The sequence below is a fragment of the Ambystoma mexicanum genome, chromosome 4p (genome assembly GCF_040938575.1).
Source record: "Ambystoma mexicanum isolate Mex_15411 chromosome 4p, UKY_AmexF1_1, whole genome shotgun sequence".
Lineage (NCBI taxonomy): Eukaryota > Metazoa > Chordata > Amphibia > Caudata > Ambystomatidae > Ambystoma > Ambystoma mexicanum.
The window spans coordinates 503,641,035-503,661,883 of record NC_090927.1 but is presented as its reverse complement, the minus strand read 5'-3'; the positions used below and the strand labels follow the sequence as shown (position 1 = coordinate 503,661,883).

The 20,849-nt window shown below is 47.7% G+C and overlaps 1 protein-coding gene across 1 annotated transcript in view; it reads left to right on the top strand.

The window, feature by feature from the left end:
- The first annotated feature begins 605 nt into the window (after positions 1-605).
- The window catches only part of LOC138452842 (uncharacterized), a 251,166-nt gene continuing 230,922 nt past the window's right edge, over positions 606-20,849 (top strand). The window contains exon 1 of the mRNA XM_069605186.1: positions 606-858. Coding sequence (XP_069461287.1) covers positions 664-858 — 195 coding nt within the window. The 5' untranslated portion in view covers positions 606-663. The remainder of the gene's footprint in view (positions 859-20,849) is intronic.

The following is a 20,849-nucleotide window of genomic DNA, read 5'->3' as shown; positions in this document are numbered from 1 at the left end:
CTTTGAAATGTAGGCTTTTAAGGTCCAGTGCAGGATAGTGCAGGCAGGTCTGATATGTGCTGTAAGAAATATGTCTCATAATATAACAAGTCAAAGTATATTTGGCTCCTAGAAACAGATGTCTTCCTTGATGGACTGTAAAGCAGATCTTAAGTGCTGGCCAGACTTCCATAAAAAGTCAGGAGGACTTGCAAATGATTGGTGCATTATGCAAAAACAAGCTGGATCTCACCACTAAACAAGCAGCAGCATTAAGCGTGCATTTCAATGTGACAAAAGAGGACTTACATGCACATTGCTAGAACGGCATTTCCTCTATCCAGCCAAGGTTTGGACTGCAGTATAACACTCATCAGCAAAAATATATTGCTTGAAACTTAACTAATATAGTTGGCATCCCAATGCTTTATAATGATGTGGTAAGTATACATTTTCAACTTAGAATCCAGAGCAATTAAATCCATTAAAAGTATTCTCTTATAATCCAGTGAGATAATGCTACAATGGCTAGGCATTTGTTATGGTCTTGCTTGTGAAATGCCTTTGTATTTTTTAATTGTTGTATGAATTTAAATAGCGATGCACATTTTTTTTTCATAGGGTCAATCTAAAGCTATTCTGAAAGAAAATGATCTCATCAACCTCAATCAGTCAACCCGTTGCATGCCCAAATGTGAAGTTGTACATCAGAAAGATCACAAAAGGCGATACGTTCCAAGGCAGGACCATAAGGAAGATGGAGACTGGGCTGAAGCAAAGACTGATGGGCCGAAACTAGATCTCTCACTCATTGATTCTGGACAAGTCATTGGTTTAGGAAAGCAACAGGGCATTGAACCTACTGACAACATTCTAAAGGTTGGTATGAACTATCCCACAGCCATGTTCTTCCTGAAAATGAAAAGCTAGAGGTGTGATTATACTTGAATGGGTCAGCCTCATTTGTTGCTCACTTTCAACTTGTGGGAATTATTTTTAAAAATGCTAGGAGTTGTACTTGAAGGACCACTTGGTCCCATCAAGTCCAGGTAAATTCATCCTGCCATATTTATTTATTTATTTAAATGTGTATAGCGCGCAAGCAGCCCGGGGGCATTGAGGCGCTGTTACTTGTAAGAGCTTAGTTACAGAGGTACAGGCATGGTAGCAGTCGTTGGCACCTTATAAATCAATATAAAAATCAATACAGAAATAGTTCCATCATTACAAACTTATGCAATTTGTATTACAACTTATGCAGTGGGTCATATGTTTAGAATTCAAGCAGTTACGAGGGACCTTATGAGAATAGGATGGTTTTCATTGCTTTACGGAAAGCGATGAGGGAGGCCTCACCTCGAATTGTGGGAGGTAGGGACCTCAGACGATCTTAACCGGATGTGAAGTCTTATTTGCCTCCTTAATTGTAGGATGTGAGGTCTTATTTGCCTCGTTAATTGCAAACATTCTGGCACTAGCCTGGGTGGTGTGATGGGGGAATCCTAGAGGATTGATGATAGAGAAATATCCCCCAAAACCATAATACATGTGAGCTACCAAGGAAGAGCAAGAACAAGATGGTGAGATAGATTGACACTGTGCCATAGAACACTTTATGGCTCCTTTTCTAAGACAGGGTGCGGTAGAATAATTGTAAACATGAGGCCTTAAAGGCTTAGGCAAGTCTTTACACTTATTCTACTGCTAAGGGGTAGTTTAAAAAATGTTTGCAGGCTCCACTTGAGAAACCACCTCGTTGTATGCCGCATAATGGCATAATGCCTTGTGATGAGACAGTCATGTGAGACTGTGATGGTCTGATTGGTGCGCAGTGTGCCCCCCCCTCCCCGAGGTTGGAAAGAACTGGACTTGCTGGACTCAGAATCCCATCAGAGGTGCAATCTAGCCACAACCCCTGGGATGAAACCCCGGCTAGAGACATCTGAAAGGGACTACATAACCCAGTATTCCTAAAAGAGGAACATCATAAACCATGGGGTGGAAAATCAGAATGGGAGAGGCATGCCAGAGACAACCCCTGCTTTTGTTTTCCATATGTAATAAATCAATCACTCACTCATCACGTGAAACTGAGAAATCATCTGAAGCATGTCCCTTAAGGCTGCTGGCGACCATAAAGCACAGCGGAGCCACAGGAAAACACCACAGGATTTCCAAGTAGGAGCAGATGGGCGGAAGTTGGGCATGCATGCAAGAAAAGTCACCCGGAGTGTTTCTGCTGTTCACACTTGTTTCCATAGGACTTCCATTCTGTGGAACACACACTGAAAGAAGCAGGAGGAGTGAGGCTTAAAAGCCCTTTCTGCCCGGATTGCGTGCGAAAGTGAGTCATGCAAGTGAAGTCACCTGGAGAGTTTCTTCTGTTCACACTTGTTTCCATAGGACTTCCATTCTGTGGAACACACACTGAAAGAAGCCGGAGGAGTGAGGCTTAAAAGCCCTTTCTGCCCGGATTGCGTGCGGAAGTGAGTCATGCAAGTGAAGTCACCTGGAGTGTTTCTTCTGTTCACACTTGTTTCCATAGGACTTCCATTCTGTGGAACACACACTGAAAGAAGCAGGAGGAGTGAGGCTTAAAAGCCCTTTCTGCCCGGATTGCGTGCGGAAGTGAGTCATGCAAGTGAAGTCACCTGGAGTGTTTCTTCTGTTCACACTTGTTTCCATAGGACTCCCGTTGTGCGGAACGCACACTTAAAGAAGCAGGAGGAGTGAGGGTAAAAGCCCTTTTTCCAAACAGTGCGCAGGGGTCAACTGAAGTCAGTGAGAGTGTTTCTGCTGTGGACACTTGTTTCCAGAGGACTCCCTTTGTGTGGAACACACACTGAAAGAAGCAGGTGGAGTGAGGTTTGAAAGCCCTTTTCCAGGTGGTCAAGTGAGGTCAACCAGAGTCCGATGAGGAAGTAGTGAATTGCCTTTCCCTCGCTGTGTTGTTAAGCCCCGCTTGATTCCTGCTCCTTTCAGGTAAGCTTTGCTTCTAGAGGTTTGTCATCTTCAGACGTTTGAATCATGTATGCGCTGCACAGAAAAAATGCAGGTCAAATTGCATCTTGTGTTAGTCCAATTCATTGTTCAATTTTCTCAAATCATACCCCTCCACGCTCCCCATCTTGACTAGTGTAGCACCAGAGGGGATTGCAATGAATGCAAACTCTGTGTTACTGCCTACCAAAGCCTAAAAGACAGCCTAGTCTGTCCAAGGCAAAATCACTGGTTTCATATGCACCTCCATTTTAGAGTCTTTTGAAAACCACTGACGCCGCTACTGCTGATGTTCACCCAATATCACAGCCCAATCATAACTTGATTTTTATATCTGACTCTCCTAACAATAGAAACCTTACATCTCTTGCCCCCAATATACAGCAGCATCTATTTCTATTTCTACGATTATAATCTTGAATCGCCCACCGGCGTCAGGAAATGATTTAAGTCGTACTCCTCCATAATTTCCAAACAAATAACTTCAACTCTCCGGAAGACTATGATAACTCATAATTCCCTTCTCTCATTTTTCTACCCAACCCATTGATAACATGGCAACTTTAGCGATGGTGGGACACCCTTCATTGATAGCGCTTAACGTTGTACTCACCTCTTTAGTTTAGCTATACTAGAACATCAATGCTGAGTGTAAGGAGCAAAAGGTGACTTAAATAAAATTCATTCAAAAGTTACATTCCTGCAGGGCTTTACTTTTGCAAAATCTGAGTCAACCCAGAAAATTACAGACTGCAATAATGTATCCTACATCTCCACCTCAACATATAATTACATCCTTTTGTGAAACCCCCACTTATCCTTCTACAAAGGCTTCAACAACTTCCAACTGTAAAGGGATAGGTACTGTCAAGCCTGTTGTTACAAATATGGATAGTACTGATATAAACACCTCTCCAAGAACACAGGGTCTCAGAAACGTCTTTGTAAATTTAAATGTTCCCTGTTGGATGCTCCTCAAGAAGACTCTGCTACTAAGCCCCAAGAGCTCATGACACAGCAAAAAAATAAACAGACCCACAAAGCGTAAAAATAAGCTACAAGGTATTTTAACCAAGAAGCATATGCCAATTCCCACTCTTTTCCTGCTTCTTCCTTCGCTAAGGGATCTATTAAACATGTTCTTACACCAATTACTGAACAATATCCCTTGGAGTACGTTGAGCTTAACCTGAGTCAATGTACTACCTACTAGGAGGAAATGGACTTAAATCAAAAAAGGTAACTTCTAAGGTTTTATCTAATTCACCAATATCACCAAATTCAGAAGGGAGTCAGTGTCGCCTTTCTGCACTATCTTACAGAAAAGAGCCTGTTGGAAGGTTTTAGAATCTGAACTTAATTCCATCCAGCGCGTACCACGGTTGAAATGCAGGTCTCAGCCTTTTAACTAACATCGATTATATATGTTTGGAAACTCTTTATGGTTCAGATATACAGATCACTCTAAACCGCCTCATTGTCTGTTCCACGACATTCTGCGCTTGCACATGATCGCTTCCAAAGACATTGATCAAGTTGAGTTCTTATCAATGAATAGATATGACAAGCTAATTCCTAATTTATCTTCCAGGCTGACTGCTGCTATTATCTTGGAGGAGGTCCCTTGTCTTTTGTTGAGTGGCTATGATGTATACAACATTTCTGACCTTGAGCCTAATGTGAAGATAAACCATCTACCCTTACAGCAGAAAAGAAGATCAATTAATCACACAGATGTCATAGCCATTCAAATTTCTAGGAATTGTGGGAAACAAGTGATAGGAAAGATTTCATAATTGTAGGTAATTTTCCTTCTATGTGGCAACCCCCAAACTTTTTGCTGTTTTACACCCTGATCTAGACTTTGCCGGAGAAGCGCAGCCTTCCGCCGCACTCCTCTGGGCTTTCGCTCCATTCCTACGGGGAAATTAAGACAGTCAGTACCGGGAGACTTCGATTCCCTTAGTCCTTTCCTCATGTTGCAGCTTTTGAGCAACATGAAACAAGAGTGCACCGTAACTTACATTACCGCGCTCTTGGGTCTCTAGTCATTCCAATGGCCCTAGAAACTCTCGCTGGACTTATCATGAAATGTGCAAGTGTGTCACGGACGGGACTGGTGGCAGCTATTGTTTCTTTGTGTTTTGAACCCCTTTTTGCCATGTTAACCGCGCTCCCTGCGTTTGGCCCAAATGGGTGGCCTGGCCTCCAAAATGGCCATGCCACGAGGTTCTTTGTCCTGTCCGCTGACCGTCTTGCCCCTTCACCTTCCCCCAGGTCGAGCCGACCCGGGGCAGTCCTTATTTGGTCATGCACTTTCCCACGAAACACAACGCTTTCGCGGGCTTCTGCATGCCTTGTTTGTGCCTCCAGGATGTGGGCTGGGATGTCTGTTCCCAATACACATCCTGGGTGCCAGAGAGTCTAGAGTATCTTGAATGCCTGGGACCACCGTGGTCCGTGATAGGTCCACGTATGGTGTGAGTGTTTTGTGAGCAGATCTCCCATTGGGTCCTCTCCGTTTTGGCGTGAAGGGAACTCTGGATAAGAGGAGGCTGGAAACACCACTACCATGTCGATCTCCTGAGTTTACACAAACGAAGGATAAGGAGCGAAGTATCCTGCAACTAAGAAGCTGAGTCGAGGAATCGCTGGTGACCCGCTGAAGGTTTTGCACCCTGCACTGCTGTCGTCCTGTGAGACTGCTCTGCCTCTGATCGAACGAGAAGGCCTGCACTGGCGCTTCGACCCTTTAGAATAGTGGGAACAACTATTCTCGGCATTTTCACCAAATCCTGTATGTAAGCCTTCGGAAGTGTCCCTGGGCTATCCAGTGGACTGACCAGCTTACACAGGAACCTTGCTCTGTCACCGCCGTCTGGCTTACTGCTAATCCCGTGTCCTCGCCACTCTCACACGATTCGTACACTTTGCATTCCCAGGTCTGAAGTGAGATGTGTGCTTTGGGACCGGAATACCTGCGGTTGCCGAGTTGCCCTTCTATGGTAACAAACCTGTGCGTGTTCGCTGCATTTGGGACACCCTCGACCCTGACTTCTGCTGTCGCGGAATCTACACGGCGTCGAGACATCCTGCTGATCGCATCTCAACTTGCCAGTACCGAAACGGAACCGGAGAAGCCTGGGTCTGCCTGCATCGGGGACCGGTGAGTAGTCAATACCCTAACCGGTCGCCCTCCCGCAGGAGCCTGTGGCTTTCCATCGCTGTCGTAAACTGCAACCCTTTTCCGCACTTGCGCCCTGCTTCTGCCCACAAGTGGAGGCCACACTTAAGTAGCGGGGAACTGTTCATCATCATTTTGTTCACCTCTCTGAACTGCCTGATCTCCCTGAAGAGACTCTCCTTTGCCCATTGGCACCCACGTGTGCAGGTACTTTTGAGCACAAGGCTCCACTCTTCGTAGGGCTCGGACTTCCTTCTAGTTAGGTGGCCTCTGATGTCGAACTGGGTTTAACGATTACTTGCACTGCCTGTTTTCCTCCCCATCTAGGTGGTCTGCATATTTCGTGCTTCTAACTCTTTAGACCCCTTGGTCTTGTATATATATTGTATTGCTTGTGATGCGTTGGTTTATTGGAGTTTTACCGTGATTCTTTACTATGGTCGATGTTACAAAGGCCTTGTAATAAATGTGTCTATATTGTTAATATAACACCTGTCTGGAATAATTTGTAAGCGTCCTTGCTTTATGTGCTCATTGCGGGCTTTCAGTCACCCTCACCCCTCTTGAGACCTAGTCTTGACCGCCGCCATCGCTACCCTGATTGGTCTGGCTTGTCCAGAGGTTACCCTGTTCCAAGAAACTAGGCTGGCCTTCTGAACCTCTGCCCCTCCAGGACAGAGTTCAGAAATCCATCTTAACAAATTGGTGTACAGCGGTGGGATACGACTGAAGGTATTCCTAACAGGACACGTAGTGAATTGTCGTAGTATAACTCTTTAAAGGCCATAGTCCTATCAAACAGTATGGAAACAGGTACCTTGATAACTTTAAATGCTTCTAAATCCGAAACATTGAAAAAGATGTGTGCTGAAAGAGGTGTCTCCTCGCAAGGCACAAAAATGGAAATGATCCAAAGAATCATGGCGTGGTAAGAAGCTCAGCTTGACGCTATAGCTTCCGAGGACAGGGCAGAAGGAGGAGGGGCTGCTCTCACTGGTAGAACTGACAGTTCTGCCGCTGCACTGGTCCACCGCGACCATGAGGACAGGGAGGATGAAATGTACAATGTTTCCTCTGCCAGTGCTGATGGGGAGGCCATGCTTGAATTCAAGAAGCAAGAGCTACTGTTTAGGCAGAAGGAGCTTGATTTCAATATGGCCAAACTAAAAATCGAAAAGGCAGAAAAACAGAAAGACAGGGATCACCAGTTGGAACTGGCCAAGCTTCAAGTTGCCAGTGGATCCAAGCGTCCTGGACATGGGTCTGGGGCCTCCTCTCATCCACGGTTTCCAAAAGATCTGCTCAGTGTGTATGAGGAAAAGAATGACATTATGGACTGGCTGAATACATTTGAGTATGCATGTGAAGTTCAACAAGTTGACAATGCTGATAAAATTGCCTGGTTACTCAGCAGACTGCCCCATTCTGGCTGCAGTGCCATTATGGAAATGTCGAAGGCTGAGCGAGCAGATTTTGCAATATTGAAGCAAACTCTCATTTTTTTTTAAAAAACTCTTTTTTATTAGTGGTAACAGAGAGGCCAACCGCACTATTGTACAGTACATTTCAAAGACACAACTAGAATAAATGTGGTCAATGCAGTTTCACATAACAATATTATGGTGACAAATCTTCATCAGTAATCATATTGCACAGGCAGAGTCTGAACGGGCCCCATATGTCTTTGGGTCTGCACATCGAAGGTTGGGTCAAAACAAATTGCTCCTCCGATTCATTAACATGTGTCAATTCTTGTAAAAATTGGGTCATGGTGGGCGGCAAGGCACTTTGCCATTTCAATAAAATACATTTTTTGGCAACCGCACATGAAATGTTGAATAGTCTTCTGATTTTTTCTGAGTGCTTGCCTATGTCCCAAAAAGATATTTCTGGGGGGGGGGTTAGATCCAGAGGAACCTGAGTTTTGCCTTCCAATAGTTCTGCTACTTCCCTCCAGAACCCCTTAACCACCGGACATTCCCAGTACATGTGAAAGGAACCCGCCTGAGGGCCATTACATTTAGGGCAGGCATCCGAAGAAACCAGTACGAATTTAGCAATCCTGGCCGGCGGGTAATGTAATCTGTTAAGAATTTTAAAATGGATCAACCGTAGGCCAAAATTAAGCGAGATTTTTTTAGTTAGTGAACAATATCTGGCCCATTGCTTCGCCTCGATGGGAACTTGCAAATCTGCCTCCCATCGTTCCTTTATCTGATTCACTGTGGGGGTATGGGCCTGAACCTCAGCGTATAGCCTACAAATTCCCAGGCCATTTTTGGCTGTTACCAGTTGTACACATGGATGTGGTGGAGGTTCATCCGGGAACAAGGGCGACTTTTTCTGAAATGCAGCTCTCATGCAGTAATATTTCAATGTTTTCAGTGGACCATCACCCAGCGCCTTCAACAGCAATTCCAGGTCTGAAAAAATGCCATTGACAAACATATCGCCGAGCTTCATTTCACAGTTAGGGTCCCAAGACTCCTGTACACTCGTGTCATGTGTAGGAGGAATCCCCGAACCGTTCCAAAGAAATGTTATCGCCATGGAACTGAGTTTGGTGAAGAAGGCTCTGCCAGGCCATATAGGGATGTTGACAAATAAATAAAGAAGTTTAGGGAGGCTAACCATTTTAAGAATAGCAACTCGGCCGGCCAAGGAGATCGGGAGACGCCCCCACAGTTGAAGCTTGGCAGTTAAAGCTTGCAGGGCACTTTCGTGGTTATCCGAATATAATGCAAGTTTATTACTGGAGACAAGAATTCCCAGGTATCTGATACGGTCGTCAGACCATTTAAGTCCATCTGTAACTGTCGGGCACTGGGTGGCTGGTGTGAGCGGAAATATCTCTGATTTGGCTCTGTTTATCGTATACCCAGAATACTCTGCGAAGTCCTGAACCTCAGCCATAATGAGTGTTATATTAAGTTCAGGTTCTTTAACATATAACAGAGTGTCATCTGCATAAAGCGATATTAGTTGAGTAGATCCCTTCATTTTGATCCCTCTATCCGAATGTCTGAGGCGGACCGCAGCTTCCATTGGCTCAATGGTTAATGTGAACAGCAAGGGGGAAAACGGGCATCCCTGTCTGGCTCCCCTCCCCAACAGGAACATTCGGGAAATGGCTCTGTTAGTCAGGACACGAGCCCCAGGATCTGTGTACAGTAGTTTCACATATTTTATGGAGTTGGGCCCCACCCCGAACGCTTCCAGCACCGCAAGGAGATAGACCCATGAGACAGAGTCAACCGCTTTTTCAGCATCAAGGGATATGGCTACCGCGCTCTTAGCAGGATCTATCTGTGCCATTATACCAAAGAGTCGTTGGAGGTTCAGGGCAGTAGATTGTGTAGGAATAAACCCATTCTGATCAGGATGTACTAAAGTAGAGATCGTTGGCAGAAGCCAATTCGCAAGGACCTTTGCAAGTATTTTAGCATTGGTGACAGGGGCCTATAGGACGAAACATCCTGCGGCGATCGCCTAGGCTTATGGAGTGTGGTTATGATAGCTTCTCTCATAGTCGGGGGTAGCCTGCCGCACTCTAGGGCCTCCTCCCACACCTTCAACAGTATCGGAACAAGTTCCTCGTGGAACTCTTTGTAAAATACGGCACCCAACCCGTCTGACCCCGGTGCCCTGCCCGAAGCCAATGCTTTGACTGCTTCTGCAATCTCTTCCGCAGTCACCGGTCAGTCCAACGCCAGGCGTTCTTCGTCAGAGAGTTTAGGAAGGGAGAGGGCTTCAAGGTATATCTCGATTTCTGCGAGTGTTTTCTTATCTTTATTGGAGTATAACTCCTTGTAAAACTCCATAAATTCCCCGTTAATGTCTTCACCTCTGAGCAGTACCCTCCCCTGAGCTGTGCATATACTTGTGATCTGTGTAGGTTGCTTATCGTGCTTGAGAAGGTTTGCAAGCGTTCTGCCTGCCTTATTACCCTCCCCGTACCTACGCGCGCGTATAGGGGCCGCCACGTATCGGACCTCCCTTATGGCGAGCTTATCAAACTCTTGGAGGTGTGTTTGTATGTCAGCCAATACTACTTTGTCTTGCGTGTTGGTGTATGTTTGTTCCAGAACGTCTAGTTTGCCTTCAATAGTGGACAATTTGGTTCGCACAGCCTTCAGCATACCCGTAGATTTGGACATCAAAACCCCCCTTATCCAGACCTTAAAGGATTCCCACACCATTGAGCATTTGTCCACTGATCCCACATTATTAGAAAAAAATTCTGCGATTTCAACATGAAGTTCCCCCACTGTCCCCGGGTCTCCCAACATTCCACCCGGCATCCTCCATCTCCTAGCAGGACACGGAGCCTTTCGGAACACTAGTTCCAGCAGCACTGGGCAATAATCTGACAATGTTCGGGGAAAGATTTTGCACCCCTCCACCCCAGCCATCAAAGACATGGAGACAAACCAATAACAATCCTAGACTCCGAGTCGTGCACAGAGGAATAGAACGTATGTCTCCTGCTATCAGGATGAATTTCACACCATGCATCAGCCAGCAACAGTTGCGACAAAACATGTCTCAGATTCAGCACTGCCCTGCTAGGGGTTCTAACCACCTTCGAGGATCTATCAAGAGTCTGATCCAAAGCCAAATTGAAATCCCCCCCCATAGCACATTCGGGATATCAAGCGACAAAATCATCTGGTATACATTCATGTAAAAGGCAGGGTCATCGATATTGGGCCCGTATGTGTTGACCAGAAGTGTCTGTTGAGTAGCCACGTCCCCCCAGACCAGGACATATCTGCCCTGAGGATCAACCTTGTGACCACCCACCCTGAACCCAAGGCCTGGATGAATGAGGGTGATCACCCATCTGGATTGGGATGAATAATCAGTATAGAACCTCAGGGGACCCTACCTGGGCATTATATGAGCATTACTTATCCCTACCGAATGGGTTTCCTGTAGCATCAGGATCTGGGGGGCATGCCTGGCAACATAGTTGGAAACCTTCTTGACCTTAACCTGGTTATTTAGACCCCGAACATTCCACGTCAGGAGTTTAACCTTAAGTCCATTACCTGGGCTCTGAACCGAAGCATTAGCCATTGTCAAACTCAACGGGTTTACAGTAATCGTACAATATACTCGCTACCAGCCTCAATGCCACCACACTTTTACTTTTCAACCAACAAAACATCTCCAACTTCTTTGTGCCTGAACATGGCTCTGCAGAGTGGCATCAACCCCCAACAAGCTGCCACCATAAGTCACTGCTGGAGCTGAATTCTCCAAACCCCTCGCCCCATCCCACCCCCCCACCCTCATCATCACCCCCAACTTGACGATGTGTCCAACAAAACTTATCGAATATTCCACGGGTAGCCATGTTGCTCCACATGGCCGCCGACCAGGTCCGGCAACTCCACCAACCAAATTGCCTGGTATATCTTGATCAAACACTCATCATGACTAGAGCCTTAGAAGGAGTTGACAGTCGAGTGTTCCTTAATCTGCAGGTCTGGGTATGTTATTTTGGGCCGGTCTACCCCCTCTGGGAGGAAGAGGTATGGACGTTTCAATTTATTGCGTTGCTTCGGCCGGAGACTCAAAGAAATGGGCCCTCCCTGCATGCTGGATCCTCATCCTTGCCGGAACATAAGAGCGTACGGGGTCTGGCGTTCTCTTAGCAGCAGCTTGACTGGCTCGTAGGATCTTCTACTTGCCTGTACCCCAGAGGAGAAATCAGGGTAGACGTGGATGCAACTTTCCTCATATTGAAGGGTGCCCATCTCTCTTGCCTTACGTAGGATAGTGTCCCTGTAATTGAGGAGTTGTGCGATTATGGTGCATGGTGGTGCACCCGGTTTAGGTGCTGGAGCCAAAGTGCAGTGAGCGCGTTCCACCAAAAAATGTTCAGAGAATGCCTCCGGTCCAAACAGGGTTTTAAGCAGTGCCTCGAGCTGTTTCTCCATTTGGCTTTTGCCAAAAGATTCCGCCGCGCCCACCACGCGGATATTATTTCTACTAGAACGCGACTCTAAGTCCTCGCATTTGTTCTGTAGTTTCACCATGTTTTCTTTGATTTGAATGATGTCACGGCTGTGATGCGAGATAGTGTCTTCATTAGTGCTTATCCTGCTTTCGGTCTCCGAGATGCGCAAACTTTCTTTCTCCATTCTAGCTTTTAAGGAGCCGATAGTGGACACTATGTCGTCCAGTTTCGTGTTGACTGCGCGGAAACCATTCAGCAGTATTGCGGTTAAGTTGTCTAAATTCTGACTAGGCTCAGTAGTGGGGGTCTCGTTAGCATCTGCTTGGGCGTCAGCCTGCCCAGCCAGACTCTGACTGCCCGTGTAAGCGTCCATTGGGCCCTTCTTCTGCTTCCCCGGAGTTTTGGTGCTTTTCCCCGACTTCTGTGGCTCCCCCATGGTACTGTCGGAATTGTGCACTGGAGCAATGCAGTAAGTGCTGTGATAGTTTAACAGGATTACTGAGCCGCTTCGGCCCGCAGTTGTTGTATGTGCTGGGGCCTCTACTTAGTCCAGTCCCCCATGCGGAGCAAAAGCCCACTGCGGCCCGCTCAGTGCGCTGTCGGCGAAGGTAAGTATCAGGGGTCTTGGTGGGGGCCGTCCGAGTGTCCCCAACCTGCCGCATGCCCCACCGGAGTTCACCGGTCCAGCGGAGCGCAGAGCAAGGAATATTAGCTCAAAAGGGATTGTCCCCAGGTTTGCAGCTGCTGCCCCCGGAAAATGATGAGTCTTTTCTTGGCCACTTATCCGTCGCCCAGTCGTGCCTCCTTACCCGACACCGCTCCGGCTACTCTCGTCTCTGGATCTCCTCACGGTCCAGTATCACGGGCCCGCCGTGACCCCCGTCAGCAGTTTTAATGCGGGCTCCTCAGGTTTTTTTTTCAGGATTTCAGCGGCCGCGGGTCTCCACACATCGGGGCCGGACTGGAATGCAGGTCAGGTTGTCCGACTGAACCACCTGTGTTTCGGATAGCCCCGCGAATTACCAGCAGGGCGTTGGGCCTGGGCCACAGTTTAGGCTCCTCCCATCAGGGGCCTCAGCACTACAGCCGCGCCACGGCACTCGCGTGAATCGTCCTGGAGCTCGTAGCAGGATACTTTTGGCTGCGTGCATCGGCTGATCTGCCAGGGGTTGTATCTCCGGCGCTCTTAGGTCCCGACCCACAGGAGTTCGGCCAGCCAACCACAGATAGCTGGACTGCCTTCCCAGAACAGATAGACCACGCAGGCAGTGTTATAACAGATGTTATGGTCTAGGATATCTCAGTGGAGCGGGAGCTCTGGAATCAGGCGACCATTTCTGTTGTGCGCAACAGCGCCCCCCCGAAGCAAACTCTCATTTTAAAGTTTGGAAAGACTCCTGCCCAATATTTAAAATGATTCCGAGAGTATAAGAAAAAAGAAGGTGGTACTTGGGTATCTTATGTAACCGAATCCTTAAACAACTTGACTGGCTGAGTCGAAGGTTATAAGGTTTCTACCTTTGAAGGTATGATAAGTCTTGTCATGCTGGAACATATTTTTGCATCTTCTTCCCCTGAGCTTAAGCAGCATTTGGCGGATTCTAAGGAGATAGATCCAAAGAAGCTTGCCATTGCAGCAGATTTATGGGTGTCGCATCGAGTGTTCCATAAGGACAAAACTTGTCCTGGTAATCAGGAGGAAGGGAAAAAGTCCACAGATAAGGAGGGTGAAGAATCTGATAAATCTTCTTCTCAAAAGGGCCACAAAAAGAAAAATAAGGGTAAGACACAAGAGAACTCACAGGGTAGTGGAGTTCAGCCTCCGAAACAGAACTCTGGTTATAATAAGCCTCCCTATATAAACAGACCCACTGGATCTTGTTTCGCTTGTGGAGCAACTGACCACGTGAAGGGGGATCCCCTGTGTAAGGTTAATCCTTTGGGGGCCCACTCCGCTAATCTGGCCTTCTCCTCCTATGAGGAAGAAGAAATTACAGGAGAATCCTTGCATGTTTCCCCAGTGGGATAGAAGCTGAGGTAGTTTTAGTTTCCCTGGGTTCCTGGGAGCCTAAAGTCGCAGGGGCTTATGCTAGGATTCCAGATAATACCAAGCACTACTTTAAAGACAGTGTGCTGATCAATGGAGTAGATACTCCAGCTGTTAGGGATAGTGGGTGCAGTCGAACTGTAGTGGATTCTACCTTGGTAGACTCAGAGGAAGTTGCCAGAGCTACTCTGATGCCCACTAAATTGGCTGACGGCCCACTCGCATGTTTCCAGTAATACCTGTAAATCTTACTCTCAATGGTACTCAATGGTACAGCAGTCAGGATTCCAGTGAGCATTCAGAGGAACAGTCCCAGGAAAGGTCTTGTTGGGCAACGATCTCAGAGCTTTAGGGCTTGTGGGAGACACTGCTGACAGACCCTGCACAAGGTCTCAAACACAGGCAGCATTGGCCAAGACCAATGCGCTTCCCCAGCCAAAGGGGAAACCCAAGGCTAAAGGAGTAACAAAACTAAAACGAGGGAAAGAAAATATTCCCCCGAACTCACCTACCACTGCGGTGGAGGAAGTTGGTCAGTCGCCCGGACCTGACAAGGAGGCGGCGATGCCTGAAGTATTTGACCCCAATGACCATCCCGAACTAAAAGACTTGTTAGTAGAAGGTTAGTAGAAGGTGGTCCTGACAGGGAAGAATTCAGTAAAGGCCAACGTGAGTGCCCATCTCTGGAAGGCCTAAGGAGAGAGGCCTGCTCCCAGCTTGAGGGTGAACCTCCTGGGAAGCATCCGATTTATTGGGAAGGTGGACTCCTGTATAGTGAGCCCACAGAGTCTACAGAAAGAGACCATAGGAGGTTGGTGGTTCCCCTTGCTGTAAGACCCTTCCACCTGCAGTTGGCGCATGAAGTGCCCCTTGCTGGTCACCTTGGTATTAAGAGGACCAAGCAAACGTTATCCATGCACTTCTACTGGCCCAAGATGGGGGTGCAAGCAGAAAGTCACTGCAGGAGTTGTGCCTCCTGCCAGTTATCTGGTAAGAGTGGCTCAACAATCCAAGCTCCATTGGTACCACTCCCAGTTGTGGGAATACCATTCGAAAGGGTAGGGATCGACATTGTTGGTCCCCTTGACCCGCAAACATCCTCAGGCAATAGGTTTATCCTGGTGCTGGTCGACCATGCTACCAGATATCCTGAGGCCATACCATTAAAAACTGGAACTGCCAAGTCAGTTGCAAGAGCCTGCACTGCTCTTTGACAGGCAGCGTTAACTCTCAATGGCTGCGGTCATGCTTCCTTGACTTTGACCGGCGGCAACTTTTTGACCCTATGGCTTAAAATGTTCACGGATGAACACAGCTTTTCCTGTGTGCCACCATGCACCCCCATGAGGCCACCCAGCACAGGGCTGCACATAAATCCGCTACCCCGCCCCCCGAATCACGATCCTAGCACCTATGAGGATGCACCAGCACCGGTAGCGCACCTACGCTCCTCTGTCACGGCTTACAGTTATACTAGTCACCCGGTGTGACACTGCAGTGCCTAGGACCCTCACTCCATGGGCACCCACCATCACGACCTGTGTAGAGTGCAGACAGCCACCGTTTGAGACGACTTTGGGGATTTAGCACCATGATTCCCATTTTTCTGTTCTCTTCTCAGACATGGGACCACTCCTGGCCTATTCCAGTCTTGCGGGACCCTGAGAGACGTCGGCACTTAGGAAACGACAGCCAACCCACCCAGTGCCATTGTCGCACCGGCAATCCTGCATCTTTTGAGGATTACCAAACAGCAACCTTCTGCTACCACAGTAGTAGGTAAGCTGTTCTCCAGATACACCACGCGATGTATCACCATGGCACCACTTTGCCAGTATTGAATACTTCTTGTACTTAGTCAATCAGTTTCCGAGATCCTCACAGCTCTGTTTAACCCACAGATTCAACGGACAGCATTGCCACAGGTGCCCCTCCTGATGAAGGCCAGCACAAAGACAGGCTTCAATCAAGCCCCTTTTTTGGCCGAAACACACCCTGTGTCGATCCCCGTGACACAAATTTACCACCCCCCCTTGTGTATGTTATATGTAAATATTGTTGTGTGCACCATGTGTAAACCATGCCTTGGACCAGTTTAAGTCTCAGGCGCATATTTCCCTGCATAGTAGGGTTTTCTTACCTCATCCATTTTGGGAAATGTGCATTTTAATGAGGTTTTGACCTCAATAACCCCAGAGGTCGACACTCATCCGTGTTACCACTATCCACAACCAGCCTTGTCCGTTTGGACTTCCTAAACTTTCATGCTTATCGAAAGGATTGTAAAGTAAATTGTCAAGTCATCCAAAACCTTCTGTGTTAATGCAAAATAAATACACGTACACAGAATCACTTTGTTTCTTGTTGGATCTCTCCATCCTGATTATTTTTGTATTATGAGTTGCAAAAGCGTTACTTGGCATCTTTACTAGGGTTGGCTTCCCTAACGAAGTTGTGTCTGATCGAGGCAGCAACTTTATGTCGAAGTATATGCAGGCTATGTGGAAAGAATGCCCGGGTCACCTACAAGTTCTCTTCCGCATACCACCCTCAGACCAATGGTCTGGTGGAACGGTTCAACAGAATGTTAAAGAGTATGATTGGGGCTCTGGAAGAACCCCAAAGAGGAAAATGGGATCTTCTTTTACCATGCTTACTGTTTGCCTACCGAGAGGTACCACAGGAGGGTGTTGGCTTCAGCCCCTTCGAACTTCTGTTTGGTCACCCTGTGCGGGGACCCTTAGCCATAGTCAAGGAGGGATGGGAGATGCCCACTCGCCCTATTATTACCAACCTAGTAGACTATGTGTTAGGGCTCAGAAAACGGATGGTACTTGATGGGTCTGGCTAGTGACAAGTTGAAGGCAGGACAAGCGCTGGTGAAACATTAGTATGACCAGAAAGCTTCCCTCATCAACTTTACACCTGGTCAGCAAGTCCTGATCATGAATCCCATAAGGCCTAGAGCTTTACAGGATTAATGGTCAGGCCCTCACACAGTGGTGGAGCCCCTGGGTGAGGTCTACTATGCAGTGGACCTTGGAAGGCCTGGACAGGCTCCAAAAGTGTTCCATATAAATAGGCTGAAGGCTTTCGTCTCAAGAGTCGAAATCTCAGCACTGCTACTGGCTTCAGATGTTGAGGAAGAGGAGTCTGAACCTCTCCCCGACCTGTTCCAAAGTGGTCCTTCAGATAGCTCCTTTGAGGGTGCCCGAGTGGCCCCTCACTGACTTCTGATCAGCAGGCTGAGGTGAAAAGTTTGCTGAGGCAATTTCCCCCCTATTTTCGCAGTCCCCTGGTTTGACACTTTGGTGCAAACATAACATAGACACACGAGACAGCGTACCTACCAAAAGTAGAGGATACAGAATGTCGGACACAGTACGGTCTTACATTAAGACAGAGGTCAACAAAATGTTAGATCTTGGGGTGATTGAACCCTCTAGTAGTCCTTGGTCCAGCCCTGTGGTTTTGGTTCCAAAGGCAGGTACTTCTGAATTGAGGTTCTGCCTGGATTGCTGGGCTCTGAATGCTGTCACCAAGACAGATGCACACCCCTTACCTCAAACAGATGAGCTGGTGGATACCTTGGGTGCCTCCAAGTATCTCAGCACGTTCAACCTCACTGCAGGCTAGTGGCAAATAGCCCTAGCAGAACATGCCAAGGAAAAGACAGCGTTCTCAACTCCAGACGGTCTTTACCAATTCAGGGTAATGCCGTTTGGGTTGAAGAATGCACCTGCCACTTTTCAGAGGCTTGTGAATCATGTGTTAAACGGGTTGGATGAATTCTGTCTTGCATATCTGGATGATATAGCAGTTTTCAGCGCCACCTGGGAAGACCATGTGAAACACCTCGGGATTGTGCTACAGGCTCTTCAGAAAGCACACTTGACCATAAAGGCTAGTAAATGCCACATTGGACAAGTCTATGTGGTTTACCTTGGACATGAAGTAGGTGGAGGGAGGATACAGCCTCTACCCAGTAAAGTACAAGCAGTACAAGACTGGCCTACCTCCACTACACAGGCCCAAGTGAGAGCCTTCTTAGGACTCACAGGGTATTACCGCAACTTCATTGCAGACTATGGTACCATAGCTGCCCCTCTGACTGCTCTCACCACTCCGAAGAAACCCAAGAAGGTAACTTGGACCGACGAGTGTGAGAAGGCCTTCAATGGCTTAAAATACTCCTTGTGCCAGGCCCCTGTTCTCAGGCCCCTGATTATCAAAGACATTTTATTGTGCAGACAGATGCCTGTGACACTGGGATAGGAGCTGTACTATCACAAGTAGATGAGAAGGGTAAGGAACACCCTATTGGTTTCATTAGTCGCCAGCTTAAGGACAGAGAGCTCAGATAGTCCACAGTAGAGAAAGAATGTTTCTCTGTTGTGTGGGCCCTACGGAAGCTGAGGCCCTACCTCTATGGGACCCACTTCACTGTGCAAACTGACCATAAGCATTTTAAAGTGGCTAATGAACATGAAGGGAGAGAATCCAAAGTTGCTTAGGTGGTCCATAAGTCTGCAAGGCTTTGACTTCACTATTGAGCATAGGCCAGGTGTCCAACATAGCAATGCTGATGGGTTGTCCAGAATGTTTAACCGACCTGAACAAGAAACTCATCCAGGGGTGGATTAGTTCCCCCTGTCCTTAGTCTGGGAGGGGCGAGTGTTAGGAAAGATTTCATAATTGTATGTAATTTTCCTTCCATGTGGCAATGTGGCAACCCCCAAACTTTTTGCTTTTGTTTTACACCCTGATCTAGAATTTGGCGGAAAAGCGCAGCCTTCACCCGCACTCCTCTGGGCTTTCGCTCCATTCTTACGGGGAAACTGACATGCCCTTAAGACAGTCAGTCCGGGAGACTTCGTTTCCCTTAGTCCTTTCCTCATGTTGCAGCTTTTGAGCAACATGAAACAAGAGTACACCGTAACTTACATTACCGCGCTCTTGGGTCTCTAGTCATTCCAATGGCCCTAGAAACTCTCGCTGGACTTATCATGAAATGTGCAAGTGTGTCACGGACGGGACTGGTGGCAGCTATCGTTTCTTTGTGTTTTGAACCCCTTTTTGCCATGTTAACCGCGCTCCCCGCATTTGGCCCAAATGGGTGGCCTGGCCTCCAAAATGGCCATGCCACAAGGTTCTTTGTCCTGTCTGCTGACCGTCTTGCCCCTTCACCTTCCCCCAGGTCGAGCCGACCTGGGGCAGTCCTTATTTGGTCATGCACTTTCCCGCGAAACACAATGCTTTCGCGGGCTTCTGCATGCCTTGTATGTGCCTCCAGGATGTGGGCTGGGATGTCTGTTCCCAATACACATCCTGGGTGCCAGAGAGTCTAGAGTATCTTGAATGCCTGGGACCACCGTGGTCCGTGATAGGTCCACGTATGGTGTGAGTGTTTTGTGAGCAGATCTCCAATTGGGTCCTCTCCGTTTTGGCACAAAGGGAATTCTGGATAAGAGGAGGCTGGAAACACCACTACCATGTCGATCTCCTGAGTTCTCACGAAGGAAGGATAAGGAGCCAAGTATCTTTCAACTAAGAAGCTGGGTCGAGGAATCGCGAGTGACCCGCTGAAGGTTTGGCACCCTGCACTGCTGTCGTCCTGTGAGACCCCTCTGCCTCTGATCGAACGAGAAGGCCTGTACTGGCGCTTCGACCCTTTAGAATAGTGGGAACAACTATTCTCGGCATCTTCACCAAATCCTGTACATAAGCTTTCGGAAGTGTCCCTGGGTCATCCAGTGGACTGACCAGCCTACACAGGAACCTTGCTCTGTCACCGCCGTCTGGCTTACTGCTAATCCTGTGTGCTCGGCACTCTCACACGATTCGTACACTTGGCATTTCCAGGTCTGAAGTGAGACGTGTGCTTTGGGACCGGAATACCTGTGGTTGCCGAGTTGCCCTGCTGTGGTAACAAACCTGTGCATGTTCGCTGCATTTGGGACACCCTCGACCCTGACTCCTGCTATCGCGGAATCTACACGGCATCGAAACATCCTGCTGATCGCATCTGAACTTGCCAGTACCGAAACGGAACCGGAGAATCCTGGGTCTGCCTGCATCGGGGGCCGGTGAGTAGTCAATACCCTAACTGGCCGCACTCCCGCAGGAGCCTGTGGCTTTCCATTGCTGTCGTAAACAGCAACCCTTTTCCGCACTCGCGCCCTGCTTCTGCCCACAAGTGGAGGCCGCGCTTAAGTAGCAGGGAACTGTTCATCATCGTTTTGTTCACCTCTCTGAACTGCCTGATCTCCCTGCAGAGACTCTCCTTTGCCCGTTGGCACCCGCGTGTGCAGTCACTTTGAGCACAAGGCTCCACTCTTCGTAGGGCTCGGACTTCCTTCTAGTTAGGTGGCCTCTGATGTTGAACTGGGTCTAACGATTACTTGCACTGCCTGTTTTCCTCCCCATCAAGGTGGTCTTCATATTTCGTGCTTCTAACTCTTTAGACCCCTTGGTCTTGTATATATATATATATATATATATTGTATTGCGTTGGTTTATTGGAGTTTTACCGTGATTCTTTACTATGGTCGATGTTACAAAGGCCTTGTAATAAATGTGTCTATATTTTTAATATAACACCTGTCTGGAGTAATTTGTAAGCGTCCTTGCTTTGTGTGCTCATTGCAGGCTTTCAGTCACCCTCATCCCTCTTG